At 52.6% G+C, this 24,868-nt stretch overlaps 2 protein-coding genes and 1 pseudogene across 3 annotated transcripts; 1 reads left to right on the top strand and 2 right to left on the bottom strand.

The window, feature by feature from the left end:
- Window positions 1–674: 674 nt before the first annotated feature.
- FOXP3 (forkhead box P3) lies at window positions 675–6,926 on the top strand. Of its 2 annotated transcripts, XM_055563831.1 has the most exons (11): window positions 675–884; window positions 1,403–1,507; window positions 1,597–1,735; window positions 2,116–2,203; window positions 2,274–2,378; window positions 3,251–3,338; window positions 3,519–3,599; window positions 4,370–4,520; window positions 5,197–5,273; window positions 6,483–6,584; window positions 6,777–6,926. In XM_055563831.1, the coding sequence occupies exons 1-11, from the start codon at window positions 675–677 to the stop codon at window positions 6,924–6,926; spliced, it is 1,296 nt and encodes a 431-aa protein (XP_055419806.1). The 2 variants fall into 2 exon arrangements, with proteins under 2 accessions (XP_055419806.1, XP_055419807.1); XM_055563832.1 differs by lacking the exon at window positions 1,403–1,507.
- Window positions 6,927–7,760: 834 nt separating this feature from the next.
- Window positions 7,761–22,949, bottom strand: CCDC22 (coiled-coil domain containing 22). The gene is made up of 17 exons (XM_055564447.1): window positions 22,694–22,949; window positions 21,437–21,614; window positions 15,332–15,464; window positions 14,462–14,568; window positions 14,247–14,313; window positions 13,970–14,148; window positions 11,795–11,989; window positions 11,217–11,279; window positions 11,004–11,123; window positions 10,178–10,297; window positions 9,968–10,084; window positions 9,764–9,865; window positions 9,344–9,451; window positions 8,989–9,084; window positions 8,714–8,773; window positions 8,559–8,633; window positions 7,761–8,129 (listed from the first exon to the last, which is right to left on the bottom strand). Exons 1-17 carry the CDS (start codon window positions 22,741–22,743, stop codon window positions 8,016–8,018), a joined length of 1,884 nt encoding a protein of 627 aa, XP_055420422.1. The 5' UTR covers window positions 22,744–22,949; the 3' UTR covers window positions 7,761–8,015.
- Window positions 17,626–18,690, bottom strand: LOC129639345 (40S ribosomal protein SA-like; annotated as a pseudogene).
- Window positions 22,950–24,868: the final 1,919 nt, after the last annotated feature.

Genomic DNA, 24,868 nt, shown 5'->3' with positions numbered 1-24,868 from the left:
ACCATAACTCACCACTTCTCACCATCTCCACTGCCATCAGCCTGGTCTGGACTGTCGCTTGCCTGGACTATTGTAGTAGCCTCCTCACTATTCCCCCTACTTCTGCCCTCACCTCCTTAGAGCATCCCCCTCTTACAGCAGCCAGAGGGATCTTTTGACTCCATGCCCCCCTCTTACTCCCAGATATGCCCAAGTCACTGGGGTAACAATGCTCCCAGGAGAAAATCAGAACCCAGTCCTAGCAGGGTCAGCAAAGGTTGTGTGGCTTGTACCCAGTTCCGGAAGCACAGGAGGGCGGAGGCTTGAAGTCCACCACTCAAGTGCTGAGATCTACCCTGACTGAAGCCCCCAAAACCAGCCTGAATTCCCCAGCAGGGTTGTGCCAGTGTGTGCGGGCAGGCTGTGTACTCGGTCTATGTATGTCTGCACGGGGGGTGTGCTTTGAGACATAATAGGCACACCTGTGTCCCTGACACCAAGTATGTGTGTGCACAGGCACACACATGTGACCAGAGCTGAGGTCCCTTTGGGACAATCCCTGGCCAGTGCCTGCTCTGACCAGAGGGGGTGTCCACATGGTTCAAACAGTTGAGTATTTCGTACACGCACAGCGCAGCACACATGTAACTTCCTTCTTCTTGTGTCCCTGCAGCCTGCCCTTGAACAAGGACCCAATGCCCAACCCCAGGCCAGCCAAGCCCTTGGCCCCTTCCTTGGTACTCAGCCCATCCCCAGGAGCCTTGCCCAGCTGGAGGGCTGCACCCAAGGCCTCAGACCAGCTGGGCACCAAGAGCCCAGGGACAACTTTCCAAGGCCGGGATCTCCGAAGCGGGGCCCACACCTCCTCTTCCTCCTTGAACCCCATGCCACCATCACAGCTGCAGGTAAGGCCTAGGGTCCAGGATAGGGCAGGCAGGGTGGGGCACCTGGGCCTACAGGTGCCGACCTTTACTGTGGCACTGGGAGGGGGGGCCCAGCCGGGGCACAGGAAGTGGTTTTCTGGGTCCCAGGCAAGTCTGTGACTTATGCAGATGTCACGGGGCCAAGAAAGTCCCCACATAGCAGGTCTCAGAGATTCGAGGCTCTCGCCAACCTCCCAACCCATATCTCAGGAGAGGAGACCCCATCATCGTCCCACAGGCATAGCCGTGTGTGTCTCCACCCCATGTGACAAAGGGCTGGGGGCCCACGGAGGTAAGGTGACGGGATGGAAGCAAGCTCCGAAACTTACTAGCTGGCTTGACCTTGAAACAGTCACCCAGTCTCCCTTAGCCTCAGTTTCCACATATGTAAAATGGGGATGGTCATAGTACCCAGTAGGCAGGGTTGTAGTGAGGAGTATAGAGATTAGACATGTAGAACGAGCATAAGGATAGCATGTCACCCACCTGCCTTCCCCCAGATGCCCACAGTACCCCTTGTCATGGTGGCACCCTCCGGAGCTCGGCTGGGTCCCTCGCCCCACTTGCAGGCGCTCCTCCAGGACAGGCCACACTTCGTGCACCAGGTACCAGCTCAGCATGGGTAGGGAGGGTGGAGCAGGCGGGAGAACTGGGGAGGGGACCAGGTTGAACCACAGCCCTCATGTGCCCCCAGCTCTCAACGGTGGATGCCCATGCCCGGACCCCTGTGCTGCAGGTGCGCCCACTGGACAGCCCAGCTATGATCAGCCTCCCGCCACCCACTGCTGCTACGGGGCTCTTCTCTCTCAAGGCCCGGCCCGGCCTGCCACCTGGTAACACTGTACCCCACAGTTCCACAGAACCCCAGAGCCCCCAATCCTTGAACTAAAGCAGTGTGGGCTGCTGAATCATGGCCCTCGGGGGGCCAGAGGGGTCAGGTCTTATCATCTTGGAAACTCCAACCTCTCAAAAATGTCAGAATCTTAAAGACGCAGAATGTCAAAATCCCAGAACCACAGATCTTTTGCAGTTAGTTGAAATGTCAGCACAGTCTTTGAGCTGTTCTACAGAAGCTTTGGAGGTTAGGGACCACAGAGCCCCCTGGGAGTCTGGGCCTGCTAAACTCAGGGGGGGTCGGAAGCTCAAAACGAGAGGCCCGGTCGGGGCCAAGCTTCAGAGCCTGGCACCCAGAGGTGCCCTGTCCCCCCTGCAGGAATCAACGTGGCCAGCCTGGAGTGGGTTTCCAGGGAGCCAGCACTGCTCTGCACCTTCCCAAGCCCCGGCATGCCTAGGAAAGACAGGTCAGTACACAGGGCTGGGAAGGCTCCCTGCCCTGCCACCCCCGCCCCTGACACTCTTTGTCCCCCCTAGCACCCTTTCGACTGTGCCCCAGGGCTCCTACTCACTGCTAGCAAATGGCGTCTGCAAGTGGCCCGGATGTGAGAAGGTCTTCAAGGAGCCAGAAGACTTCCTCAAGTGAGTGAGCCGGGCCCACCAGGCCCATTCTGGTCCAGGGGTGGGGGTCAGTTTGTGGGAGGTCTGGAGGTGCAGGTTTCAGCTCACACCTCATCCTGATAGGGAGTAAGATGAACGAGGCAAAAGCTGAGACTGTGGGTTCAGAGCCTGACTCGATCACTCATGGGCTCTGATCTTGGGCAAATTAGTTTCTCTGAGCCTCAGTTTCCTCATCTGTATAATGGGGCATCACAATAGAGGTGTGTGCTGATTGCCTCCATTTTACAGACAAAGAAATTGAGGCCAGTGAGGTTAAGTGTCTTGATCAAGATCACCCAGCTTCTGAGTGATAGCCAGCCTCCAGAATCCATACTCCTAACTGCTTTGCCCTGCTACCCTGTCATGCCAACACACCAGTCTGAGTTTATTGATCCCCGAAGTCCCAGATCCTCACAGTGGCTGTTGCTGCCTCCTCTCAGCCCCATCACACACACACACATACACAGTCTGTTTCTGTCTCACACCCACCCCCTTCTCCAACCATACCCAACTATCAGTGTGCAACTCAGTGCATCCTGTCTTCACGACCAGGCCTTTGCACAGGCTGTCCTCTCCATCTGGAATGCCTTTCCCACTCTCACGTACCTGGCCTGCTCTCAGCTCACTACCCATCCATCATCATCTCCAGCACCCTGGCCATAGAGTAGATGCCAAGTGGCATGCGTTGAAGGAATGACAGGTGTGAGAGGGAGACTGAGGTCAACAGAGGGGAGGGAGGCTGAGACTCTGAAGAGACCTTCCTCCCAGAGAGTCTGAGCCCTTTCCCCTCAGAATGTTGAGCCAGAAGGCTGGGCCCACCATGGTCACCCGCGTGGACTCTTCCCCCTACCCAGGCACTGCCAGGCAGACCATCTCCTGGATGAGAAGGGCAGGGCGCAGTGTCTGCTCCAGAGGGAGGTGGTGCAATCTCTGGAGCAACAGGTGATGTGGGGGTGTGGTAAATGGTCAGTCCACCCCATGCCAGGAGCCAAGCTCACCCAGGAAGGGGCCTGGCCTGAAGGAAGGAAGGGGGCAGGGCACTCCCAGGGAAGACCACAGCCCGGGCAAAGAAGTGGAAGAGAAAGAGCGGGTTGAGGCCTCACTCTGTGCCTGTCCTCACAGCTGGTGCTGGAGAAGGAGAAGCTGGGTGCTATGCAGGCCCATCTGGCCGGGAAGATGGCCCAAACCAAGGCTCCATCTGCGGTGAGCCACCCCAGACCCACAGGTGGCACGGACGGCTGGGCAGTGGGAAAGGCTCCTGCAGGGTGCAGGGGACCTATCCTTGCACCCAGGTCCTGGGATCTCTGGGCCCGTCCCCAGCTCCAAACACATCCAGACCTGGGAATCTGTCGCTTTCTGCTTACAAACTCTCTGATCTTAAGATCCCCAGACATCACAATCTTGAGTTTGCAAAGCAACAGCAAATCACCCAACGCTGAACACAGACCACGTGCTGCTGGCAGAACCACCTATATAACTCACAGGGCCTGGTGCAAAATGAAATCACAGGGCTCGGATTTCAAAGTGATGATTGCAGAACATTAAACAAAGTGCCGGGCCCTGGGCACCTGCAGTGATCATATAGAAGCCAGCCCAGGGTGTCAGGCATTGTTTCTGAGCACTTTGGTAATGTTACCTTATTTAATTCCTCATGACGCCTGTGTGAGGTATTACTATCATCCCTACTTCACAGATGAGGAAAACTGAGGCCAGGGAGGCTTAGGTGACTTCCTCAAGGCCCCAGTTGGGTGGCAGAAGAGCCCAATTCAACCCTAGCTTGTGGCCCCATCACTGGAGCTCTACACCCATTTGTCCACACCTCCACTGTAATAAATATGGTTTGTGCTGCTTCGTCGGATTCTACATCAGAGTGGAACTGAGGACGCCCTTGCTTTTGTTAATAAAAACATTTATTTAAAACTAAAGTGGAAAGTTTAAGCCTCTAGGTCACCAGCCCCTCCCTCTTCCCCCAGGCATCATCTGACAAGGGCTCCTGCTGTATCGTAGCCACTGGCACCCCAGGCACCACCGTCCCGGCCTGGCCAGGACCCCAGGAGGCCCCTGATGGCCTGTTTGCCGTGCGGAGGCACCTCTGGGGCAGCCATGGAAACAGCACATTCCCAGGTAAGGGTGGTGCGTGTCCTACACGGTGCCCCCTGACCCCTCATCTCCCTAACTGGTACAAGGTTGGGGACCACTCTCCCCTACCACTGCCACCCAGCCTTTGGGAAATGGCAACTGCTTGCAAAAGCTTCCTCTCTGGAATTCCATGGCCTCCAAGCTCCCATTGTGGTCTCAGATGTCTAGCTCTGTCTTCCCTGGAGGTTGGGACTCACTCACTCTGAGCTTCAGCTACTCACTCTATTTGGTCTGCAGGAGGGAGAGAGCTAGCTTAATAATTCCCAGGGACTCTTTGTCTCCCCACCACCAAGAAAAAGCAGGGTGACTTGCTGAGCTCACCAATCCCCTGCCATCCACAAGGTCTGGGCTATGGGTTTAACAGGGATCAGGGCCTTTGAGTGCCCTCCTGGCCCCGCCACTTAACCAGTTACATCCCTTTGGTGTGGAAGTTACTACTTTTAAACCTTGGGAAGAATAAGCCCTATAGTGGTGGGAGCAGTGTAAAGAGGAAATGGTATCATTTACATAGAGTGCTTAGCCAACAGTGATTGTGATCTTGGAAAGCGGTGTACACGGTGGGATTTCAGGCATGCAGACTCGACAGCTGGTGGAGAGAGGAGGGTGGAAGAGGGAGTGAGGAGTTCCCAGATGGCACCTGATCCCTCCCCACCTCTTGCAGAGTTCTTCCACAACATGGATTACTTCAAGTTCCACAACATGCGGCCCCCTTTCACCTATGCCACCCTCATCCGCTGGGTAAGCGGGGTGCCAGGCTGAGGAGAGGGAAGAGAGGGCTGGGGTGGAGGACCTTCCCCTCACCAAACACCCTCAGGGGGCCTCCTGTGTGAACAAACCCATGCCTTAGATGTGATCCCCCATCTACACCCCAAGCCCACACCTCAACTGCTATCCAAGCCACGGCAAGCCAAGAGCCGGCCCTAAATCCACCCCTTTCCTAACGACCACCTCAACCCCATGCCTAACTGCCTCCTGGGCCTATAAATAGCCCCCAAACTAATCTGATCTCTGCCCCTTCCCCTATGCCCACCTCAGGTTCACCCTAACTCCTTCCTCAGCCCTGACGTACCCTAGTCTGTCAAGACATCCCCCTGCTAGACCCCATCCCTAACCCCTTCCTTGTAATACCTGACCCTTCACCTCACCCCATCCCAACCCCTTCATCTTAATCTCCCTAATGCCTTCCCCAAAGCTTCACCAGATCCCACCCGGACCTTCATCCCAGGCCCACACCTAACCCTACACAACACCACTCGTTCACCTGCCTCACCCCATCCAAACCCGGAGGCTCACTGCAGCCATGATCACCGACCCCTGACGCAATTCCATTCCTAAATCCCAGCAGATCAAATTCCCAGACCCTCAGCCTCACTCCACACCCAATCCCATCCCTGATCCTTAAATGATCACACACAGTCAAGACCTAACTACAATCCAGACACACAAAATAACTAGGCCCATCTCTGCCTCCTGACCTAATGCTACACATCATCCCACCCCTCGCCCCTTGACTCACCCCACCTCATCCCCAGCCTGACCCTTAACCAGTCACTTATCTGACCTCTAACTCTGCTGGGCCCTTTATTCCTTCAAAACCCCTAACTGTACCCCACCCCTGGCCCTTAAACTTCCTAAACCCTGAAATCTCACCCTACCCCCATCCCGAGAGCTCCAACTCCACCCCAGAAATTTAACTTCACTCCAGCCCTGACCCTGAACCAGAAGCAACTCCAACACCAGCCCTGATCCTTCACCTAACCCCATCCCAGCCCCACCCTCACCCCACTTCTAACCCTGTCTCTGACCCGTCACCCCTCACCATCTCCCTCCTTCCCCTGTCCCCACAATTCCACCGAGGTCAGAGGCCAGCCCAAGGTGGGCCAGTGCCCCTGTCAGGCTGCATTTGGGGGAGCAGCTCCCCTCACCCCCACACTCCCTAACCTCCAGGCTATCCTGGAGGCTCCTGAGAAGCAGCGGACACTCAACGAGATCTATCACTGGTTTACACGCATGTTTGCCTTCTTCAGAAACCACCCAGCCACCTGGAAGGTGAGCTTCTTTGGACGGGGCAGTGGCTGGGAGGGCCTCAAATGCCACCACAGGTGGGCCTGGGAGGGGGCTTGGAGGCGTGTTGGGAAAGGGCAGGTCAGTTTGGGGTGGGCACTGCTGGCATCAGTGCATGACTGCCTGATCCACCCCACCCCCCGGCCCTGGCCCGGCTGGCTGGTCCTCCTTGCACAGAATGCCATCCGCCACAACCTGAGCCTGCACAAGTGTTTCGTACGTGTGGAGAGCGAGAAGGGGGCTGTGTGGACCGTGGATGAGTTTGAGTTCCGCAAGAAGAGGAGCCAGAGGCCCAGCAGGTGTTCCAACCCCACACCTGGCCCCTGATCTCAGAGCCAAGAAGAGAAGGGAGGACAGGGGAGGGGGTCGAAGTGGCTGGGGGCAGGGGTGACCAGCCCTGCACATGCCCGCAGGGACCAAGAAGTAAGGTGTGTACTGTCCTGCCAGTCAGGGACCCCACTCCCCAGCTGACCGCCCTCTTGGATCACATGCTCTGCACCAAGGATGCTCAGAGGGACCCCAGGCCCAGCCCTGCACCCACTCCCCAGCCCCCTGCGACGGGCTCTTCAGCCAAACTGGGACTTCACAAACAGCCACACACACAGCCTGCCTCAGTCACTCTCACAGATGACCTTGGAGCTGGAGAAGGACACATAAAGAGTCACAATCCTGTCCCCTGGACTCAATACAAACCCCCAAAACATGAAGAGCCTGCCTCAGTACACTCACACCACCTCAGGTTTGCAGTCACACAGTCACACCCACACACAGTCAACCCACGTCCCCCAAAGCACATACCCACAGCCGGCTTCCAGGCCCACAAGTGCAGTGTCACATGAGGCAGGCCCTGAAAACAGCACAGCAGCAGCCTCGGGACCTTCAGGATGTCAGGTTCCAGAAAGCCACCCAGACGCATGCACGCAGGTCACACACAGTAACGCGTGGCTCCCGACACACATGCTTGGTCACACAGACTCTGAACTCACCAGCACGTCTCATGTGCACATGCACACCCACACAGCACCCTGAGGGGCCTCCGGAGTCCCAGGCAGACGCCCAGGGCTACACACACCGACTCACCAAATGTATCCAGTGTCTCACCTGCCACCCACCCCTCCCCCACCCTGAGCCCTGCACCCTCTTCCATGCCTCAGCTTCGACTGCAGACAGAGTCCCTCATTTATTTGAGATCCAAGACCCCAACCCCCACCCCATGCCCTTCACAATAAACTGAAGCCAAGCTCCCACACTCTGGATGATTGCCCCAGATAAGGGTCGGGGTGAGGTGGGCGAGGCTCTGGGGCCAAGGCTGCAGCAGGAGGAACTGGATGGTAATCAGAGGGCACAGCGAGGGCCAGTGCCGCCAGCACTCCACATCCCTGCCTGAGGCCGGGGGCAGACCTCTGGTGGGGCTGCTCAGGCCTCGCGGACCCGGCCCAGGAGCCCAGCGTTCTCCTGGCGAAGGGCTCGGTAGTCCTCGCGGATCTTGTCCAAGTTGCTGAGGGTCTTCTTGCCCATCTCCGTCTCAATCTAAGGCAATGTGAACCACAGCCCTTCAGCACACAGGGCCCCCTTCCCAGTTCCTGCTTGCCGCCAACACCCCACTGCAGCCACTCAGGGCCCCACTGTGCTCCTCCCACCCCCTGCCCCAATAACAGCCTGCTCTGTCCCACCACCAGGCCTTAGCAGATGTCACCCATCCACCTGAAGCATCCTTGGCTGCATGGCAGGATCACCCAGCCCATACTTAAGCTGAAGCCTCTGCCAATGGCCCTGGAGGCAGGTATGAGGACCCTCAGGACGGAAGGTGGGGGTCAGAGCAGGCCACTGGGCGGTTCCAGGTCACACAACCAGTTACTAACAGGCAGGGCTAAGACCCCAGCCATTGGCTAGGTCTGGTCCCACAGCCTCTCTGTCCCCCGGCCTGCCTTGCTGAGCCCTCCCACCCCCTGGCCTTACCTGCTCCTCCAGGTCTCGAACCTCCCTCATGATCGTGCCTGTGTCCTCGATGGTCTGGATAAGCTGGCTGCAGTTCTGGGGACAGCAGGAGTGGAAGGCTTACACCCAAATTTGTCCCCTCCCCAGCCAGCCCCCAGGCACACTTCTACCCTCACCTCATGCAAGGCAGCTAGATACTTGTAGGCCTTCCGAACAGCATCGTCCTTTTTGGCATCCTGATGAAACAGGGGATCTTGAAGGTGTCAGTGGGCTGTCCTGCCCCGCTCCCACCCCACCCCCACCTTCCGCCCACAAGGCCACCCATTTCCACTCCTCTGACTTCACCTTCCATGGGGCGAAGCCAGGCGCAAGCATCACTGTAACTACGAGACTCACACCTGGTCCAGGCCTACCCACCCCACCCCTGCACCCAGCCCGGCCTGCCCTAAACCTTGAACACAAGTTCATCAGTCACTGCAAACGTCCGGTCCAGCTTCCCAGACAGAGAGTTGATTTCCTTCTGAAGCTCCTTCGTGTCAGACAAGATCTGGCAGAGACCAGAGTACCCGTGAGCCCATGTCTGGGACAGGCAGCCAGCCAGCTGAGGCCATTCATATTCATGCTGTCACATTTAGACAGGCTCAGGGGTGGCTGGAATGGACTATGTGGGGCTGCGCTGTGCCAAGTATGGCCAGATAGCTCTGCCTTCCATAGGGTGTAAGGCCCCTGTGTCACCCTGCAACACACATCCTGCCCTTGGGTATGTCTGCCTGCGTGACCCACCTTCCACAGCCACAATGGTGTACCTTAGTGATCTCTTCCTTCTGCTTCCGGATATTGCCCACAATCTCCAGGATACGCTGGGTATAGGCCAACCGAGACACATCTTTGGGCAGGGTCTCAAGCTCTGACACCTACACAGAAACAGCGGGTGCTCCCCTTGGACCCACACCTCCCCCACTCCGAGCCACCCAAGGCCCCCACACAGGTCTTTGGTTGTTGGTTGGTCAGTCGCTTCAGTCATGTCTGACTCTGCGACCCACCCCATGGACTGTAACCCGCCAGGCTACTCTGTCCATGGGGAGTCTCCAGGCAAGAATACTGGAGTGGGTTGCCATTTCCTTCTCCAGGGGATCTTCCCAGATCAGGGATCAAACCCATGTCTCCTGCATTGGTGGGTGGATTCTTTACTGTCTGAGTCACCAGGGAAGCTCCACGGGTCTTACCAGCTGCTTATAGACCTCCTCCTTCCGGCGGGCTTCTTCGGCAGCTGCCCGAACGCTCTGGTGCAGCTCCTGGATCTCTGCCAGCCGTCGAGAAGATTCCAGCTGCCAGGGTCCCACAGAGAGAGGGTAGTGAGGCAGAGCACAGGACTAGCCCCCTAGGGAGGGACTGAACCTGCCCCACCCATGGTCTGGGACCCCACCTACCTCTCTGCAGTCCTGGAGCTTTCGGAGGTGGCGGTACTCAGCGAGGAGAGGGACCCGGTGCTTTTCCCACTGACCCGCCAAGTGGATGACCCGCTGGGCACTGCTCTCTACCACAAGCTGGAGGGTGATGGTGGGAGGGGGGCTGCAGATAACACAGGCTGGGCCTGCCCAACTCCGACCCTCCCAGCCCAGCCTCAGCACCAGCCCCACCTGCAGCTTGGCGAGGTTGGCAGCCCCGTCGGGCAGCAGCTCCACCGCCTGGCTCTTCAGACGCAGGGCTTGCTCACGCTCCATGATGCTGAGCTCACTCTGCCGACACTCGGTCTCCACCTGGCACCCCAGAAACCCTTACTCCCAGTCAGTGGGGGAGCCCAGCCTGCTGGGCCTGGAAAGCCCTGGCCTAGCCCAACCTCAACAGATGACAATACATCCCTCTAGCCCTTATGGCTTCCCAGGTAGCATTAGTGGTAAAGAACCCCCCTGCTAATGCAGGAGATGCAAGAGATGGGGGTTCGATCGCTGAGTCAGAAGATCCTCTGGAGGAGGGCATGGCAACCCACTCCAGCATTCCTGCCTGGAGAATCCCATGGACAGAGGAGCTACGGTCCATGGGGTTACAAAGATTCACAACTGAAGTGACTTAGCATGCCCCTATAGGCCCCTCAGACCCCTCCCAATAGCAACAGAGACATATAAGCAGAGACGGGCACCCACAGCAGACCCCTCTGACTCCTTGACCTCAACACTGACTCCCCTGGAAGCCCCGAGGAGGCCCACAGGCCCCTCCAGTTGCCCATGGACAGTCACACCCCTCCCGACTCTCACAGACAGCAAGGCACCTCTAACCCCTACAGGTCCCACATCCCCCTCCCACTCCCCCTGATTCTCCTGAACCCTCAAGAGTCCCACAGGTCCCCAGTGGCTTCCATGAATCTTTCTGACATCTGCAGACCTCTACAGAGTACCCTCAGCCCCCACAAGTCCCTCTAAGCCCCCTAGGCCCGACCTCAGTGGGCAGCCCCTCCCCTACCCTCACCTGCACAAGGTTGATTCCCAGCGTCTTCATGTTAGCTTCAACCTCTTCAATGTTGTGGTTCACCCCCTCCAGCTGCTCCCGAAGAGACTCCAGCTCCTGCTCCTGGGCTGCCCACGTGTCCTGGTAGACACAGGCCAGGCGATGTGGGGGTGTCAGGCCCAATAGACAGCCAAGGGCCCAGAACACCGCCCCACCCACCATTGCTCTGCTCACCTGTTCAGGCCGCTGGGAGGTGGCCGGCACATCTGATACCTGGGCTGCCTGGGCCTCAGGCTCCTGGGGAGGGAGGAAGGAGCATCTTGGTGGTCGGGGAAGGCCCAGGCCCTCACAGCCAACCTCAATACCCCCTGTGTGCGCCCTCCCAGCACAGTACTCATGTACAGTGCACTGACGGCTGTCGGAATACGTGTGAGGATCAAAGCACTCTCTGTGACCTTAGACTGGAGTGTTTACTTATAAAAAACCTCCCTGACTCTGACACAGCTCCTGCCCACCTGCCCATGAGAGGGGTGAGGGCCCCTCCAGGTGACCATCCAAGAAGAGATGTCCAGAAGAAACTCTCCAGAGAAAGCTGAGCTTTGCACAAAGAGCAGTCCTACACACTTACATGGCTCCCACCCCTGGATCCTTTCTCCACAGAAGTTCCCAAGAAGCCAGGGGACGCCTCTGGGTACCCACCTCAGTGGGGAGCAGGCAGGTCTGGTGGGAACAGGGGCCTCTTGTGTAGAGAGAGAGTGGTGTGTATACCTACAGCAACCTTGGTGCCATCAGCATGCCCTAGCCCCACCTACCAGATGGAAGGTGAACTTCTTGGAATGTGTGAAGCGGGAGCCTTTGGGAGTACCAGGCCTGGCCCCAGCACCCCAGGCCTGCAGCACTTCTCCCAGGTCTCGGGCTTGTTGGGGGGGCCCTGGCCGGCCCCAGGTCTGGCGCAGATGCTCGGCCAGGTGCTTCTGTAGCCGCTGCCGCTGAGCCCGTGTGTCCTCCTGGAAACAGTGGAAGGGGGTGGAGGTCTGCTGGGTACCCGAGGCCCTGCCTCCACCAGGGAGCTGCCTGACAAGGGGCCACCCCCAAGTCGTACCCACCCTCCAGCCTGTCCAACAAGAGGACCCGGCCCCACTGTCTGGGCCCACCAGCCTGGGAGCTCCCTGAGGACAGCCCCATTTCTCTCCACCCACTCGGCTCTCCACAATGGAGGAGGCTATGGAAAGGGAGACAAGCCTGCAGCCCCCAAATTAGAGACCAACACTGAAAGGACATGTGGGGACAGAGTGGAGACTGAGTCAGATGAGCTGGGAAAAGAAGGGGGCGGAGGCAGAGTGGAGCAGAGAGATATGAAAACAGAGGCAGTTTTGAGACAAATGGAGAAATCTGTGAACTCAGTGTTGGATAGTATTAAGAGGTCACTGTTCATTTTCTTAACTGTGAAGATGGCCTGCTGGTTGCATTAAAAAGTCAATGCCCTGGGGCTTCTCTGGTGGCTCAGTGGTAAAGAATCCGCCTGCCAATGCAGGAGACACAGGTTTGGTCCCTGATCCGGGACAATCCCACATGCTATGGAGCAACTAAGCCTGTGTTCTAGAGCCCGTGGGCCACAACTACTGAAGCCCACATGCCTAGAGCCTATTCTCTGCAACAAGAGAAGCTATTAGAAGCCTGAGTACCACAACTATAAAGTAGTCCTTGCTTGCCACAACTAGAGAAAAGCCCAAGCAACAAAGACCCAGCACAGCCAAAAATAAATTAAATAAATTTTAAAAATTTATTTTTAAAAAGTGAATGCCCTTTTGAATTACGAGATGTCTGCCTAAGTATTCAGAGTTAAAATGACATGATGTGTCCCCCCATCCTGAACCCCCCTCCCACCTCCCTCCCCACCCCATCCCTCTGGGTTGTCCCAGAGCACCAGCTGGAACACATGTACACCCATGGCTAGCTCAAGTCAATGTATGGTGAAAACCACTAAAATACTGTAAAGTAATTGGCCTCCAATTAAAATAAATAAATTTTTAAAAATGACATGATATCTTGGATTTGCTTTAAAATAATACACACAAAAAATAAAGAAGAGATGAGGAAAGATTGGGAAAATGCTTGGATCTTTTTTTTCTTTTTGGCTGCACCACAGAGCTTGCAAGATCTTAATTCCCTGACCAGGGATTGAACCCGGGCCTGGCAGTGAAAGCATGGAGTCCTAACCACTGGGCTGCCAGGGAAGTCCTGCAAAATGCTTTAACTGAAGGTGGATGACAGGGCCATAGGGCTCATGAAACTACTCTCTCTACTTCTGTGTTTGAAGTGCCTGTAAGTTTTAAAATGAGAGAAAAAGACAAAGACAGAACAAATGGCAGTGGGGGAGGCAGAAAGGGACAGTTATAGAGGTAGACAAAGTGGGGAGGGGATGGAGACAGACACTGAGGTGGACAGAGGGGATATAGGGACAGATATAGAGGTAGACAGAGGTGGGGAGACAGTACAGAAATGAGACAGTGGTGGGGAGAGAGAAAGAGGGGCAGCAAAACCACAAAATGAGAAAGCCAGTGGTGGGAAGAGTTGGTCAGAGATCTGGAGGCTGTAATTGGTGATGACGACACAGAGAAAGAGGAAGCGAATTAGGGGCAGGAAGGAGGTAACAGAAGCAGGGAGAAAGGGAGGAGATCCTGATGGCTCTGGCTGCCCGTGCACGACCTTTGGTGGAACATCACCCTCGGAGGAGAGCAGTATTACCACCCATGTCTCTGAGCAGGACACCGAAGCTCCAAGGGGCCATACTGACTTGTGTGAGGACTGACTCTCTGGCTCCAGCGTCCTTTCAGGCAGGGAACCAGGTAGTTGCACACAGAGAGGAAACAATGGAAGAAAGGGACAAAGTGGGGAAAAAAGAGGGGCAAAGGACTAAAGGGAGATGAAATGGGAGCTGTGGGGAGGAGCAGCCTCATCAGCGGGGGCCAAGCACCAAGCAGTACCTGGGCGGGGAGGCGGGATGTCCGGTGGCCCCAGTCCTCGTCCCCAGCACGGCCCCGGCCTGTGTGCTGGCAAAGCTGGATGGCATGGTGTTCGAGGAGCGAGGCCGCCCTGGCAGCTGGCTGAGGCACCTGGGCAGGAACTGGTAGCAGCAGGGGACCTGCCTGGAACTCCCGGGACTCTAGAAGCAGCAAGAGTCAGCCAGCCCTCCGGCCTCACCACACAGGCAGGCCCACCTCTGCCCCTCCCTTCAGCCCCTCTCCACAGCCTCCTGCTCACCTCCTCTGGAGCTCAACTCAGGCATGACCAGCCTGCTGGCATGGAAAGGCTTCTGGTGGGCTGAGCCCTGGTGGGAGAGCAGAATCAGAGAGCCTCTAGGGTGAATCGTGTTTGGGGGTGGGCAGAGGGAAGGGGCCAAAAACCTGAGCAAATAATTGGGGACAAGGCAGGCAGGGCAGTGACAAGCAATATTAACATGAGTTGAGGGGTCCCACCTGGAGGTACTGTAGTTTAGGAGTGCGAAGGAGGGGTGGGACCCAGGGCAGGGCCAGGTGGTCCCGGATCCGGCTCCCAATGGCCCGGAGGAGGATAGCAGATTCACCTAGGGGAGAGGGGAGGGGGTGTCAATCAGGTGACAATGCCACAACTCCAAAAATGCATACACCCTGGGAGAGCAGCCTGACCCCCTCACAGAGATACATATCTATGTAGCTATCATTTTCACAGTCATTCAAGGAACACTTATTAAATGCCTACTCTGTACCAGTCCCCATTCTAGACCCTTAGGCTACCTCAGTGAACAAACTGATAAATATCCTCCTGCCCTCCCAGGGCGGCAGGCTGATAGAGGCATGACCGAGGTCATAAGTACAATGCAGAAAACTGGCAGGTGGTTGTCAGGAAAGGAGGCTAAGGACCAGGGAGAGGAAGATATCGTTTTGAACAAGGCAATCCAGGGAAGGCCTCCCTCAGGTGACACATGAACAGGAAACTCCAAGGGGTAAGGGAGTGAACCATGAGAGTAAGTACCTGGGAGAGTAAGCCAGCAGATGCAAAGGCCCTAAGGCTGGAGTGGCCTGATGTGTCTGAGGAGCATCACTGAGGCCAGTGTGGTTAGAGTGGGGGCAGGCAAGGCAGGAGGTAAGGCCACAGGACCCTTCCAGCACCAACTCCCCACCTGGGTCAGCCCAAGCCCCAGTTCCCTCCCCATGACCTGTATCCCCCTCCCCACCCCAGTCCTCCCACTTAGCTCTCCCTAAGACACATAGTCCACCCCCACCAGTCAAACTTTTCACCCCTTCCTCTTTTCTCAAGCCCCACAACACCCTCTCCCTCACTCCCATCACACCCCAAGCGCCCCATACCAGCAGACTGGTCTGCATCCTCAGAGGCATCAGTGGGCAGACGCTCAGCCAAGAACAGAAGCAGGTCTCGGAGGTCAGGCTCACTGGGATAGAGGAAGTTCTGATAGCCAAGCTCCAAGGGGTAGCCCAGGTCCTGGGGGTTGGAAAGGGTGACACCTGTGAGTCTGACAGGCAGGATCGTCCTGACCTGAGAGCCCAGGGCAGAGACTCCAAATGCTACCATGCTCTCACCAGCCACCACCCTCTGAACTTTCCCTTGGCTCCCCACGGCCTCCAGAACTTTAAAGTTAAAGCTCTGGCCTTGCTAAATATGATCAAAACCCAGAGGCCATAAAAGAGAAGATGAGTGTTTCTGAATACACAAAAAAAAATTTTAAAGAAAAAAATATAATGAGCAATGTCAAAAGCATAATAACAAGATGGGAAAAAATAGTATTTGGAGTTGATTTTTTAATTTAAGATGTTGCAACTGGCTGTCACATATCCAGCCTCTTGTCTGCATTCTTTTTTAAAAAATGTATTTATGTTTAATTGAAGGATAACTGCTTTATACATATTGTGTTGGTTTCTCCCATACATCAACATATCAAAGGCAAAGAGTGAATCTACCTAGTATATAGCATACATGCTAAGTTGCTTCAGTCGTGTCTGACTCTTTGTGACCCTATGGACTGTAGCCCACCAGGCTACTCTGTCCATGACATTCTCCAGGCAAGAATACTGGGTGGGTTACCATTTCTTTCTCCAGGGGATCTTCCCAACCCAGCGATCAAACCCGCAACTCTTGTCTTCTGCACTGGCTTTACCGCTGGTGCTAGGTTCTTTACCACTAGCGCCACCTGGGAAGCCCACCTAATATATAAAGAGCGCCTAAAACCACACAAGCCGAAAGACCAGCAGTGCAACAGAAAAGGAGGCAAAAGATAGGCACAGAGAGACAATTCCCAGAAAAAGAATGAAAAAATGGTCCTTAAACATATGCAAACATGTCCAACCTCACTTACAAGGGAGACTTGAATTGAAAGCACACTGAGCCCCAACGTGAGTATCACTGATGTGGGACAAACTGACATTGTGTTCTCCTGTAAGTTCCACTTGGGTAGAGAGATACTATCACTGGCAGAGTTACTGCCCCAGACTTCAATCTAGTCATGAACAAACAATCAGATCAGACTGTGGGCATTCCATCGAATGACCAGCCTCCTCGCTTCACACATGGGTCACTGCAAAAAGAAATAAAGAAAAACTAAGGACTGCTGCTGGATACAGAAGATTAGAGATATAACAGTGAAATAAAATGTATGATCTTTGATTGGATTCTGTAATTGGAAAAAAACAGCTGTAAAGGATATCTTTGTAATTACTGAGGAAATCTGACCATGTACAAATATTAGATACTATTATTCTATCGATATTCAATTTTATGGGTGTGATCATGGTACTATGGTTAAACTGGTGATTGTCCTTTTATCAATACTTAGGAGAGGTGCACTGAAAGTTTTAGGTATGAAGTTATCACAATGTCTGCTGTTTTCAAATGGTTTAGAAAAGAAATTTGTGTGTGTGTACCCAGATAGAAAAGAATGAAGTAAAATGTTAACAGTATAGAAAGCTAGGAGAAAGATGTTATGTTTCTATTTTCATTTTTCCTTAAATTCAAAAGCTTTTCAAAGTACAAAACTAGCAGGAAAACTATTTGGAGATACTATTCTTCACCTATTGAACAGGCAGAACTCTGACACTACACTTACTCAGTGCAAGACGCTGTGGGAAAACACATACTCTCTCATACACTGCTGTCAGGAATACAGAAATTAAACAATCCCAATGAAGGTGATTTGGCAAAATCTAACAAAATGACACATGCATTTACTCTTTCACCTAGCAATCCTACTTCTAGTTTACCATGAAGATATGCCTCCAACAATTCATGAATATAGATGTGCAAGATTATTCATTACAGCATTATTTGCAAAATACTGGAAACTCCCTAAATGTTCAAGCATAGGAGAGTAATTGAATAAACTACAGTGCGTACATACAATGAACTACTCTACAGCTGCAAAAAGAAAAAAATGAGGAAGAGCTCTATTGTCTGATATGAAATGATTTCCAGGATATGCTGCAAGGGGGGAGAAAGGATAAGAATTTAGGTATATGTTCTCTCTTATGTAAGAAAGGGGGGAAATAAGAATATATATTTATATTTGCTTATATCTTCACTTTTTTCTGAAAAACTGGAAAGATACACAAGAAACTAATCAAAGTAACCCCCCTCTCAGCAGCCAGGTAAGGGTAACCAGGTGAATGGTTTGGAGTGCACGTGAGACTTCTCAAGGTATCGCGTCACTTCTGTCACACCTTGGAGATTTACTCTTTCAGTAACTAACCATCTTTCATCTAGTTAACAATTCTTGTTCTTTTTTAAGAAACTGTTTATTTTCTCTCAACTGAATTTCCACTTTAAGAGTTTGTAGAAGCACAGCTTAAGGCCCCTCGGTAGTTGTCCCTCCCCATTCAGTGGGCTGGGCAGTGGGAGCTGCAGACAAGTCTTCAGTGGCAGGCTGCTGAATAAGCACAGAAGGCACATGAGCACCTTCAGACCAGTCCACCACCTCAGGCTGAGTTGCAGCTGGAGTGGTCCATTCACCCTGAAATTCCTCCTTGGTCACAGCTTCTCAGTTGCCACCTGCTCTTCCTTTTCAATCTCTTCAAGATCTCTGTAGAAGCAGAGGCCAGGCTACACCTCTCATGGGTATTCACACGAGATCGTGCCACACAGGCACAGAGCATCCATCACATCTGACCCACTGAGTGAGCTCCCCTGTTGTTGCATGGGATAGCACTGTCCACATCCTGCCGAGAAGAGTCTGTGTTGCATCGAGCAACAGTAGGCAGGTTAACGTAAGAGGCTTCTGTGAGAGGCTTGTGGTCAGCCCTGGGATCAGTAACCACCAGGAGTCTTGGCTCCTGGAAGGCTGCCTGGATCTGGTTAGTAAAGGTTCCAGGAGTGAAGTGGCCAGCAACAGAAGTGGCTCCGGGGCAGCAGCAAACTTTAGCCCAGCTCACTGGCCAGTATTCCTAGAGAAGGTGACACTGACATCAGCTGGGTTTTCAATGGCAATGGCATGAGCTGCCAACAGAAGCTTCTCCCAGGTTCTCTTCAGATTTATGATGTAGACGTCATCACTTTTCCTTCTGTAGATATACTGTTCCATCTGGAAGTCAAGGTTGGTGCCACCTAAGTGGGTTTCTGCTGCAAGGAATTCAAGGACATCCTCCTCCTTCATCTGTAGGGTATCAAGGGCTCCAGACACTGTGAAAGTTCCCCTTTAAGTTACGATGGGAACCCAGAACAATGCTATATGGACCCCTGTCTAGATAGTGTCGAAAGGCAACAGCTCTTCATATTAAATTTTCCCTATTCAAATTACTGCTAGGGTTTCTGTGTCTGGACTGGACTGGTAAAAATGACCTCCATAAAATAGTAAATAATGGTTTCAAAAGAGACTATGGGCTTTGGAGTCAAAAAGGTTGCAGCTGAAATCTAGCCTGTGCTACTTGACTCGCTATAAAGCTTTGGACTCATTATTTAACCACCCAGTTCAGTTTCTAGCTGTAAAATGGGGCTGACAGTACTGTTTCTATGTGGATGCTTTAAGGGATTTTAAAAAAAAAAGGCTTCCCTGGTGGCTCAGATGGTAAATAATCTACCTGCAATGTGGGAGACCTGGGTTTGATCCCTGGATTAGGATCCCCTGGAGGAGGGAATGACAACTCACTCCAGTATTATTGCCTGGAGAATCCCCTGGACAGAGGAGCCTGGCAGCCTACAGCCCATGGGGTCACAAAGAGTCAAACACAACTGAGTGACTAACACTTTCATTTTCACTTAAGTGGTTAAAAAGGCCCATCAAGGTTCTGGTCTGGAGCTGCATGGATTCTGAAAGCAGACTTTCTGGATTCAAATCTAAGCTTTGCTTCTTACCAACTGTGTGACCACAGGCAAATCACTTAACCTCTCTGAGCTTTACTATCCTCACCTGAGTAAAAGGATACCAACAGTGCCTACTTCAGAAAGCTGGCTCAAGAATTCAGTGGCTTGATGCCAACTTACCACAACAGCCAGCACAGAGCAACACTCAGAAAACATCACGATTATATATAACATCGTTATTATACAGACATATGTGTATTTGGTCACAATGTAGGACATATTTATTTCAGAGGGTCGCAGACAAAAAGTGTGAAAAACCACTGTCTTTTAAGCTACTTTACTTTGGGTTTTTCCCGACACCTGCAATCAAAGAGTTGTGACTGATACAGAAACTCATTCCAGGAGTGGGGTGTGTGAAATGACAGACACCAAAATATGGAGGTGGCTGGGTGGCAGAAAGCGGTGTCAGCAGCAGGGCACATGACAAGGCAGACACCAGAAGGTGGCAGTGCTGAGCCAAGGTGTGCTACAGAAGCAGCACCCAGCTGAGTTAAGAAACTTTCTCTACTTGCTTTTGCATCCCCTGAAGAAGGAAATGGCAACCCACCCCAGTATTCTTGCCCAGAAAATCCCATGGACAGAGGAGCCTGGCGGGCTACAGTCCATGGCGTCACAAAGAGTCAGTCACAAAGAGTTGGACACACAGCAGGCTTTCTAGCTGCTCAGGCCAAACCAAGACTTTGGGGCCAGACAATTACGTGAACTTCTCCATCATTAAAAAAGCCACACTCTCTTCCCCACGCAAAAGTTAGTGTGCAGAAAAGTAGATCACCATCAAATCCAGTGGGAAACAACACTGAGAGAAGGGGGTAACAGAAAACTGGGGGAAGCCTAAGCCCCAGCCCCTCCTCAACATGTCTCACTGTGCCCCCGTCTAGACAAACAGAGGACCCACGTTTCCCCTTATAAAGTGCCATTCTCAAGAAGACAGCCCCAGGCCAGAGGACAGACTGCTTGCCTTGAAGGCCACCAAAAGCCCGAGACAGAAGAACCCAAGAACACCTAAGAGCTAGGTGAACCTGAGAGCCGAAGGCTGGGTAGAGGCCTATTTCTAAGAGACAGAGACTACACAAGCAAGGCACAAATTCAAGAAACCTGACCACCCTGTCCCTTGGGGCTAAGTGGAACGTTTTACTGTAGTTAACACTATTGGCCCTCTACCACCAAATACTGGGTATGTTGGGTATGCTGACATTCATTACATAGCTACAGGCTCTTGGAATGCAAGAAGCCAGATCAAGCCTATCTGGCTAACAGGGCAGAGTGAAGTTTTAGTGCAGACACTGTTTAAATTAACCAGCATATCTTCCTTTGGATAACCCTCCCTCCCCCAACTCCATGTGATCCTGAAGGAGTAGCTACTCACAGTGCCCTGTAGGGATGACCATAGGATCCAGGCTGGGCCAATCAGAGAACAGGTGGTTAATTTCAGCCTGAGCATTTAATCAAACAGGGCTGTTTCAGAACTGGTAAATGGATATTATAGGGTTTAGAAAAATACTTGGTGCTAAGCTCAAAATCGGAGAAGGCAATGGCATCCCACTCCAGTACTCTTGCTTGGAAAATCCCATGGATGGAGGAACCTGGTAGGCTGCAGTCCATGGGGTCGCTAAGAGTCGGACACGACTGAGCAACTTCACTTTCACCTTTCACTTTCATGCATTGGAGAAGGAAATGGCAACCCACTCCAGTGTTCTTGCCTGGAGAATCCCAGGGATGGCGGAGCCTGGCGGGCTGCTGTCTGTGGGGTCGCACAGAGTCGGACACGACTGAAGCGACTTAGCAGCAGCAGCAAGCTCAAAATATGGAAGCCAGGAGTCACCCAGGTGCAAACTGGATCAACTCATTTGATGATCCTAACAACCCTACTTTTATCATCCCAATTTCACAGAGAAGGAAACTGAGGGCTACAAGGTTTAGGGTCACACACAGCCAGTGCTGTAGCCAGGGTCTCAGTTACTTAGGCAGTTTGACCACAGAGCCAGCAGCCTTAACCACTAAGTCACAAGGGGAGGTAGCAGAGAGGAAAGTCCAAAGAGTTTCAAGGGAGTCTGGCGACTGTAAAGGAGGAAGGAAGAGGCTGTGTATATCGGGAGGAAGGCACTCACCATGCAGGCCTGAGCCAGGCTCATGGCCAAACGGAAACGGGCAGACATGGCAAGAGGCAGCAGGGGGCTGAGGCCAGAGCCCACAGCGGGGTTGATCACACGCAGGCAGCGGACCACAGCTTCTACCACCAGCTCAGTGGTGAAGGCTCGCAGGGTCTGCACATCTGGAGGAACTGCCCTGAAGAAGAAAGGGGCAGACTCAATTAGGGGGATGGGAGCAGTCAGGAAACAGGGATGAGGCATAGCCATGCAGTCTCCTGTAAGTCCTAATACTGGGATGGGGTGGTGAGGATGGACACAGTTCAGACAGGTCCTCAGTGTTGCTAGCTGACTTCCATTTGTAAAACTAAAAATGGTGGTGGTGGTGGGAGGTAGTCCTCAGGTCCTAAGACCTCAGTGTAGAATGGTGGATGGAAGAGCTCCAAATTCAAAAAATCTCAAATTTCCCTATGCCTAAAAGTCCCATATGCCTGGGGTCTGGGAAGCCCTAGGAGCCCAGATGCAATGGTCTCTGGGTTTCTGCATCCCCAGATACCATGTTCCCTGCATGTCAGGGGCCCCTAGATATTGAACTGCTAGGGTTTTGAGACTCGACGTCAGGAAGCTGGGATTTTCAGGAGTTCCAAATGTCAGAGTCCCTGGATATCAAGACCACCTAGTCTCAAGCAATCTGCAAGTCAAGCTCCCTACATGTTGTCATCCTGGGTTTTTAGGAGCCTCGATACAGGAGTCCCAGTGTGTCAGGGTCACCAGGCATTAAGAACACTAGATTTTAAAGTTCTGGGATTTTAAAAGCCTTGGGTGTTGGGAAAAGAGGTTTGAAGGTTCCCAAGTATCCTGTCCTAGAGGGTTTTGGAGTCCCTGAGGGCCAGGACCCCAGGGTTTTAAGTTCCTTGGTTCTCAGGATACAGGTGTTTTAGAATCTCCAGATATCAGGGTTCCAGGGTACTGATGTTAAGATCCACAGACTTCAGGAGCCCAGGCCTTGAGATTGCAAGGTTTTAAGGTCTCGAGGTGCCTAGGTCCTGGAGTTTGGGGTTTACCAAGTGTAGAGGTCAAAGGTTTGGGAGTGTGTGTGTGCGTGTGTGTGTGTGTGTGTGTGTGTGTGTGTGTATGGAGAAGGGAGGGTCTTAGGGTCCTGGAGGTTGGATCCCTAGATGTTAAGGTCTGGGGTTTTAAGGTTCCCGGGTGACTGGATCCGGAGTTTTGGAGTCCCGGATGTGGGCATTCCGAGGTAGGCGGGGGCTGTGTCCTTACGTGCCGGCCTGGCGCAGGGAATGGATGAGGATTCGGTCCGCCTCCTCCATGGTGGAGCCGTTTTGGAGTCCGAGGTTGGGTCCAGGGCCGGGTCCGAGGAAGAGAGGCGCAGCTGAGGAAAGCCCGCTCCCCGCTCGCGGTCCAAGGAGTGTCACGGGCTCCGCGAGGAGAGTCGGGAAGTGTAGTCCCGAGAGCGCGTTTGACGCAAGCCGGGTGCCTGTCGTACTGGTGTGAATGAGCGCGTGCACGCTTGAGCGCGCAATGACTGCTGGGAGTTGTAGGTTCCGTTTTGTTTTGTTTTGCCTGCAGCCCAGTGCGTTCTTCCAAGTGGGCAAGGGATGGTACTGAGCACGCGAGAGAGAGGGGGGCGGGGGAGAGAGAGAGAGCGAGAGGCTTCTTGACTCATTCCTTTTAAGGCATTCATGTTCTAGATTGTAAAAGTGTACAAGTTAATTAAGGCAGGGGCTTTCGCACAAAGCAACTAGGTTTGAGTCTCAGTTCCACAGCCTGCTAAATGTGCAACAGTGGGGAGGTTACATAGCTTCCTTTGTCTTAGTTTCCTCATCTGTGAAATGGGACTATTAATAGTACCTGTTTCCTAGGATTAAAGGAGAATTAATTCATGTATCCCATGGACGGAGGAGCCTGGTAGGCTGCAGTCCATGGAGTTGCTGGGAGTCGGACACGACTGAGCGACTTCACTTTCACTTTTCACTTTAATGCATTGGAGAAGGAAATGGCAACCCACTCCAGTGTTCTTGCCTGGAGAATCCCAGGGACGGGGGAGCCTGGTGGGCTGCCGTCTATGGGGTCACACAGAGTTGGACACGACTGAAGTGACTTAGCATTGCATAGCATAGCATAATTCATGTAAGGTGAAGGTGAAGTCGCTCAGTCGTGTCCGACTCTTTGCGACCCCGTGGACTGTAGCCTACCAGGCTTCTCCGTCCGTGGGATTCTCCAGGCAAGAATCCTGGAGTGGAAAAAAAATAAAATAATAAAAAAAAAAGAATCCTGGAGTGGGTTACCATTTCCTTCTCCAGGGGATCTTCCCGACCCAGGGATCGAACCCAGGTCTCCCGCATTGGAGGCTAATTCATGTAAGGCAGCTGTTAAACTGTGTGTGATACATAATACAGTGTAAAAAAAAAAAAAAAAAAAAAGCACTATGGTGGCTCAGACGGTAAAGCATCTGCCTGCAATGCGGGAGACCCGGGTTCGATTCCTGGGTCAGGAAGATCCCCTGGAGAAGGAAATGGCAATCCACTCCAGCACTCTTGCCTGGAAAATCCCATGGACGGAGGAGCCTGAGAGGCAAAGGGTTGCAAAGAGTCAGACACGACTGAGCTACTAGCTACTAAGCTACAGTCACTAGTATTCATGCATTCAATAAATGCTTTATTTTAATGTTATACATATGTGTACACTCCAGAGAATAATTACCTAGTAAGCATTCATATAACCACCAGTCATTAAAAGGACCACCCTGTCTTCACTGATCAGTAATGCCACGTTTGTCATTAAATCATGTGGGACAAAATAGAGTTTCTGAACTCTATTTTGTTCTTAATTACTCTAGCTCTATTACAAGTTGCCCTAATATGGCAAGTCCTCCCATCTTGTTATTTTTCAAAGATTTTGCTTTTCTAGGTCTTTTGTATATCAATATACATTTTAGAATTAGTTTGTCAAATGTCAAGGAAAAATCTTTAGAAATTTATTTGGGACTGCGTTAAATCTCTGGATCACTTTGGGAGGAATTGACATCTTCATAATATTGACTATTTCAATTAGTAAATTTAACCTATTTATTTAGATCCCCTTTAATCATTTGATAATATTTGATAATTTTTTCCCATGGAGATCTTGTACATATGTTATCTTACGTCTATTCCTGCATACTTCAAATTTCAGATACTTTTGGAAAACAATTATCATTTTTCTTATTTTAGTTTCTGCCTCTGGTGCTGGTATATATTTTGTAAAATAAATAAACGTATATGTGCATATATATATATATATATATATTTTTTTTTTAATCAGTGCCTTTTCTGTTGCCAGGCTGTGGCCCACAAGTGTCCCATCTTCACCCCTCCTCACCCTCCCATCCGACCCTGTTATGGCCCCGCCCTGTGACCTTAATCCCTCCAAAGCTGGGGGAAGAGACAGGGGCTG

Source organism: Bubalus kerabau, chromosome X (assembly GCF_029407905.1).
Source record: "Bubalus kerabau isolate K-KA32 ecotype Philippines breed swamp buffalo chromosome X, PCC_UOA_SB_1v2, whole genome shotgun sequence".
Taxonomy (NCBI): Eukaryota; Metazoa; Chordata; class Mammalia; order Artiodactyla; family Bovidae; genus Bubalus; species Bubalus kerabau.
The sequence above is the reverse complement of the archived record's forward strand: the minus strand, read 5'-3'. Positions and strand labels throughout refer to the sequence as shown.

Bases quoted from the DNA above. Each gene is read 5' to 3' on its own strand.
- FOXP3 (XM_055563831.1), top strand. From the start codon at position 675: ATGCCCAACCCCAGGCCAGCCAAGCCCTTGGCCCCTTCCTTGGTACTC. The intron at 885-1,402 runs GTAAGGCCTAGG...GCCTTCCCCCAG, and splicing joins TGCCACCATCACAGCTGCAG to ATGCCCACAGTACCCCTTGT. The intron at 2,379-3,250 runs GTGAGTGAGCCG...CCCCCTACCCAG, and splicing joins GAGCCAGAAGACTTCCTCAA to GCACTGCCAGGCAGACCATC.
- CCDC22 (XM_055564447.1), bottom strand. From the start codon at position 22,743: ATGGAGGAGGCGGACCGAATCCTCATCCATTCCCTGCGCCAGGCCGGC. The intron at 10,085-10,177 runs GTGGGGCTGGTG...ATCACCCTCCAG, and splicing joins CCAACCTCGCCAAGCTGCAG to CTTGTGGTAGAGAGCAGTGC. The intron at 9,085-9,343 runs GTACACCATTGT...GGTCTCTGCCAG, and splicing joins AGAAGGAAGAGATCACTAAG to ATCTTGTCTGACACGAAGGA.